Source organism: Salmo salar, chromosome 10 (genome assembly GCF_965601325.2).
Source record: "Salmo salar chromosome 10, fSalSal1, whole genome shotgun sequence".
Lineage (NCBI taxonomy): Eukaryota > Metazoa > Chordata > Actinopteri > Salmoniformes > Salmonidae > Salmo > Salmo salar.
Genome location: NC_138300.1, coordinates 92,337,082 through 92,343,098, shown reverse-complemented (window position 1 = coordinate 92,343,098; position 6,017 = coordinate 92,337,082). Strand labels below are relative to the sequence as shown.

General features: G+C 40.1%; 1 protein-coding gene across 1 annotated transcript; it reads right to left on the bottom strand.

Annotated features, from left to right (window-relative positions):
* Nucleotides 1-398: 398 nt before the first annotated feature.
* LOC106561194 (ras-related and estrogen-regulated growth inhibitor-like protein) lies at nucleotides 399-3,795 on the bottom strand. The gene is made up of 4 exons (XM_082956599.1): nucleotides 3,723-3,795; nucleotides 3,485-3,538; nucleotides 3,304-3,380; nucleotides 399-3,030 (listed from the first exon to the last, which is right to left on the bottom strand). The coding sequence occupies exons 1-4, from the start codon at nucleotides 3,793-3,795 to the stop codon at nucleotides 2,605-2,607; spliced, it is 630 nt and encodes a 209-aa protein (XP_082812725.1). The 3' UTR covers nucleotides 399-2,604.
* Between the last annotated feature and the right edge of the window lie 2,222 nt (nucleotides 3,796-6,017).

Genomic DNA, 6,017 nt, shown 5'->3' with positions numbered 1-6,017 from the left:
TCTTTCATTTACTGTTTCTTAATAGCACATGTATCTGTTTACACCCTCACTTTGCATTAAATCCTTGCCTGCCTTGAACTGGTAGTATGATTCATTTTGTAGGTATTTAATCTGAATGGAACTGTTTTATTTGGTCCATCTGTCATGTTCTGTTCATTCTGTCTAGCGGAGGCTGGTATTTTCTAATCAACATGGTCAAATGTTCCTACAAGTCTTTGTATTTAGAGGTGTTTGTTTCTTGACTCACTGGTGATTTAGATTGTGGCTAAACGTGCTACTGTACTAGTTGCTGCCGTTACAAGAAAAGTAATTCACATAACATACGGCCCAATATTGATTCCAGTTTTCCCATCTAACATAAATTGAATAAGATGAAGGTAAAGGGGTTTTATTCAGCTCATAAGATTTTTTTTGTCATGAGTATTTAATTGCTGTATAGGAAAATATACATACATTTATACTTATCTCAAGTGTTTTGTACAGTACAATGATTGCAATCAGGGGCGGAAATCCCGGGGGGGACGGGGGGGACACGACCCCCCCCATCCTGGGAAAAATATGATTTGTCCCCCCCAATATATCACTGTAAACATAACTATGTAATTTAAATAATATTAATAATATGCAATCAAAGCAGACTGGCAGAGACAGGGAGTCTCAGGTAAGTTTGTTGAGTCTTTGTTTGGCAACATTATGAAAGGTTCTCAATTTTTTTTACTTGTAAAATAGGAACATAATTGGAAAATGCCATGGATGCCCCCACTCTCAACTTAAACTGGTGACTGAACTAAGATTTGTTAAAGGCAATGGTATTGCTGTTGTGATTAGTTGTGTAGTATTGGGTACCAGTAGTTAGGAGTACGGCAAACACCTTATTTCTTTGGTTCTTCAATATACATTTACCATATTACAATCTAGGCTATGTGTTACAGCACTACTTGGTGTCCCCCTCAGGAATTGCTCTTGAGAAAAGTTCATGTAATTGTCCCCTCCAAAGTTGATATCAGATTTTCGCCCCAATTGCAATATATTACAATTCTATTCATTTCCTGGATCCTTGTCTCCCATCTTGAAAAGTACTCACATACAAAAAAAGGTGATGTTTGTGTATAAAAGTAATTATTATGTGCTTGCCCTATGAAGGTTGATTGAGGGTTGAGGATAATAGTAATTTCATAAAATCATTTTGCTCTTTGTGAGCCAACTTTGGCACCTTTTACCAGACAGCCACAGAATTTCATTGTACTCCGGCCATCACATTCACATGCATTTCTTTGAAAAAGTATTCAGTGTAAGGAGCAGCTTTAGGACAGTTACAGTAATGAATTGTTTCCTTGTAAGTAATATACAAGATATAAAATCCCTGTGGACAGTTTGCTCCATTCAAGTCAGTCCTGTCCTGCAGCAGCCAGCCACAACTATAGCAATAACTTTGGGTACTAATCTCCATTTCCACACCTGCATTGTTTCTACCCTTCATTAACCTGTCTGAACCATAAGTCAGTCTCTGGAGATCTTGGCACACACAAATCATGTCCTGATGCCAGAGCACAGGTCGCAAACAGCAACTCATGTCAGACCCATAAATTGATTACAATATACAGTGCATTCGGAAAGGATTCAGCAGGTTTTCATCAAGGATCTCTCTGTACTTTGCTCTGTTCATCTTTCCCTTGATCCTGACTACTCCCAGTTCCTGCAGCTGAAAAACATCCCCACAGCATGATGCTGCCACCACCATGCTTCACCGTAGGGATGGTGCCAGGTTTCCTCGAGATGTGATGCTTGGCATTCAGGCCAAAGAGTTCAATATTGGATTCATCAGACCAGAGAATCTTGTTTCTCATGGTCTGAGAGTCCTTTAGGTGCCTTTTGGCAAACTCCAACCAGGCTGTCACGTGCCTTTTACTGAGGAGTGGCTTCCGTCTGGCCCCTCTACCATAAAGGCCTGATTGGTGGAGTGCTGCAGAGATGGTAATCCTTCTGAAAGGTTCTCCTATCTCCACAGAGGAACTTTGGAGCTCTGTCAGAGTGACCATCGGGTTCTTGGTCACCTCCCTAATGCCCTTCTCCCCTGATTGCTCAATTTGGCCGGGCGGCCAGCTCTTGGAAGAGTCTTGGTGGTTCCAAACTTCTTAATTTAATAATGATGGAGGCCACTGTGTTTTTGGCGACCTTCAATGCTGCAGACATTTTTTGGTACCTTTCTCCAGATCTTTGCCTCAACACAATCCTGTCTAGGAGCTCTACAGACAATTCCTTTGACATCATGGCTTGGGTTTTGCGCTGACATGCACTACCAATCAATTGAAGGATGATCAATGGAAACAGGATGCACCTGAGCTCAATTTCGAGTCTCATCGCAAAGGGTCTGAATACTTATGTAAATAAGGTATTTCTGTTTTGTAATTTTTAATTAATTTTCAAACATTTCTAAAAATCTGTTTTGCTTTGTCATTATGGGGTATTGTGTGTAGATTGAGGGAAAAAAATATTTCATAAATTTTAGAATAAGGCTGTAACGTTACAAAATGTTTAAAAAGTGAAGGGGTCTGAATATTTTCCAAATGCACCGTATAATGTATTCCTCTCTGTGCCATAGTATCACAGCGAATCTGTTCGTTTCCTGGTAAAAACTGCAGACATGCTTTTCACTATACCCTTGATTCCAGCTGGCCTCTTAATGGATGACTTGGACGCACGTATCCTGTCTATTAGTCCGTGAAACACCATGAGGATACTGTGGTAGTTTTCAGCAGCTGTAACCTCATAGAACTGGCAGGCTGTGGTGAGGGCTAGCAGTCTGCCCTCCTCACTGAGGACTGTCCGTCTGTGATTCAGGTCCTTCTTGTTGCCCACAATCACTACAGGCACCTTATCCATGCCCAGGTAGTCCTTGGTGGCCTTGATGGACTGGATCAGCTTGGTAACAGCATTGAAGCTGGCCCTATCACAGATGCTGTAGACCAGGACAAAACCGTCTGCCCACTGGACTCTCTTTTCATATAGGGTGGTCTCCCTGGACAGGTCCTGGAAAAGGTTAAAATAATATATACAATTGATATAGGCTTGCTTGGATCAAAGAATGATCCATTTTGTATTTGGGAAAGGACCAATCGTGGGATAAGTTAGTCCATGTAAGCCCTATTTCTCTGGGCTGATAGAGATGGTGTCCAGTCACTGTGGCCCTGCAGGGTGCTAGTAAAATGCAGTGGTGTAAAGTACTTAAGTAAAAATACTTTAAAGTACTACTTAAGTAGTTTTTTGGGGTAAAAACAGAATAAATGTAACATTGTGTAATACCTGACAATATGGTGAATCCCAGATGTTAAAAGTTATGTCCCTTCCATCCACGATAACATTGTGGCTGTAGATTGATTCTGAAAGGAATTAACATAAGTATTAATTTAGTTGTACAGTATATAGTAGTAAAATGTTTACTTGATACTACAATAGCTGGTGATGACAGACCAACTAAACTTACCAATATTCCCATATTCTCCAATGAATCTTCTAGTTAAGAAGCGGACTGTCAGCGCTGTGAAATAATGATCATCATCATCATTTTTACCATTTGTATTTTGAGGAATAGAATGGATTCAGTCAGCAATGCCAATTAAGGAAAAACTAATCCTGACTAAAATGGACCACTGATCACTGAAGACTTTTGAATAAATTGCACAAATTATAAATAATGAGAGTTATTAGAGATTTGGTCTTACCAGATTTACCAACCCTGTCTGTCCCAAGAACTACTACATTAGCATCCACTTTTAAAGCGTTCAGTCCTGTCATGATTCTGGCAGCAGTTTATTGGTCAGACTAGATCAGGACTATTGATATAATGTTGAGAGCAGCAGAGAGGAGGTTTATGCCGCAATGAGTGGTGCGCACACTAGTTAAAGGGGCGTGGAAATATACTCCGCACCATTCAAATCCGAAATATGCAATTGCATTGAGCACAGCCTACTGACTGTTTATGCAGAAAAATATTGTTTTAGCGTAAACAATGTGGGCATACTTTTGCCGACTTTTGAATGACAAACACGTTTTCAACAAACATTTACCTCACATTATTTTTTTAACTTGTAGATATGCAAATGGTATCTTCCAAATGGAAATTATGCATAAGCATGAGGCGATAGCTAATGTCTGGTGAGGATCCTAGATTTGCATACAGTATTGGGGAAGCTGTTTTGGTTTAGTATCGTGTGGTGTAAACTAGTCTCCAAAAACTAGATGTAGAACAGATTGGCTGTAGTCTCCAAAAACCACTGTACACACTTAGTTAGGCAGAGCAGCTTTAAGGTCCTGATTACTTACCAAGGATAATCATGGAGTTAAATGGCAAAGTAAAAACGCGTTTGCGTGCAGAAAGTGGGAGCTAATATTTCGCATGTGTGCGTAAATCATACAGTAGGCCTACAGTAATCATTTTATGTATACTGTACACTTACTATCTGAATGTGATTTTAGTTCCTATGTAACTAGCTGACAACAACTCAATTAAACTATTGACTTGTAACAGCTAAAGTACTCTCTCACTGGGCATAGACGTCAAATCAACGTCTATTCCACGTTGGTTCAACGTAATTTCATTTAAATGACGTGAAAGCACCCATGATTCAACCAGTGTGTCAAGCAGGATGTAATCAAAAGTGTAGTGTGATATTACAACCAACCACTAGATGGAAGTAGAACATTTGATAATCAGTTATATGACCAGCCCAGTGTATATCAGTTTCCTTTAGGGTCTGAGGAGACACTACAGAGTTGAATATTATATCAATTGAAATGCTAAACCTTTGCACATGAACGCTCACTCATTCGGGAACAATTGCAATCAATATATATATATACGCTCAGTGTGTCATCGGGATCTCTGTTGAAGAGTTTGTTTCTGTTGGAGAGTTAGTCCGCCCTCTCTCTCTCTCTCTCTCTCTCTCTCTCTCTGTCTCTCTCTGTCGTGGTTAGAATGGATAGTTCAGAGTAACATTCATTCATGTTGTTATAGAATAGCTGTTTCGGCGGTTGTCGGTCTTCGCGTTCAATGATACCGAATTCCTAGCTGCAGACTAGTAATTAATATCAAAGACTTGTTCTTATTCTGTCGGTATCGATAGTTTAAGAGTTTAACCACGTGGTATGGTTAAAAGTTCAGCCAGAGAAATGCATAGTCTGCAAACCTTGGCCCTCTCGTTATTGAGGTAAGCTGGTCTGGTGATAGAAAACCTAGGTGGGGGTTTTATTCGGGAACATCGAAAAGGCTGTCTCATGACGCCAGGTCCTGTCTGTGCCCCTGGGGGCATGCCAAGGACTTAGTGAAAATTTAAACAGAAATACAATTCTCTCACATTAACATCATTACATAACATCCCATCATCTCACAAATAGCTTCATCCTTATTCATTAATTTTATACAACCATTAGATGTAAGTCTCATACCTGAGACTCTTCTATAAACATGGTTATGGTAATGTGGCGGTATTGTCTCTCATGAGTTTCACAAAATTGTACCAAACGGACCAGTTCGTAACTGGATTCTTCACCGATCTTTTATACCTTCTCCAGAACATAAATCTCATTCGGTTCTCCAGTTCTGTGAGGTGGAAGAAATTCCTTTGTCCTCTCTATGAAAACTCACTCTCTCTATATACTGAGTATCTCCTCATAGGAATTTACGACCTCTTCTGACACAGGAGTATAGAGGTAGGGGGATGGTGCATAGAAAAGGGCTGGTGCAGAGGGAGGGGGGGGGGAGGTATAGTGCTCGATGTACGCAAAGAGGGCAATGTCATGACATGAGCATGGCCTTATTTCTATTACAGCATATTGGATGACTGTCATTCATATTCCATTCACCCAGATCAATGTTAAATCGCTAGGTTTAGGCTACTACATGATTCTCACATTTTTCCTATACCCATCATGATGTTGCTACAAATTAGCCTAATAATGAAAGTTTACAACGTAGGTGCACAGGTCAAGAGAAATTTGAGTAATCAAGGTGACAGACA

Bases quoted from the DNA above. Each gene is read 5' to 3' on its own strand.
- LOC106561194 (XM_082956599.1), bottom strand. From the start codon at position 3,795: ATGACAGGACTGAACGCTTTAAAAGTGGATGCTAATGTAGTAGTTCTT. The intron at 3,539-3,722 runs GTAAGACCAAAT...ATTATTTCACAG, and splicing joins AGACAGGGTTGGTAAATCTG to CGCTGACAGTCCGCTTCTTA. The intron at 3,381-3,484 runs GTAAGTTTAGTT...AATTCCTTTCAG, and splicing joins TGGAGAATATGGGAATATTG to AATCAATCTACAGCCACAAT.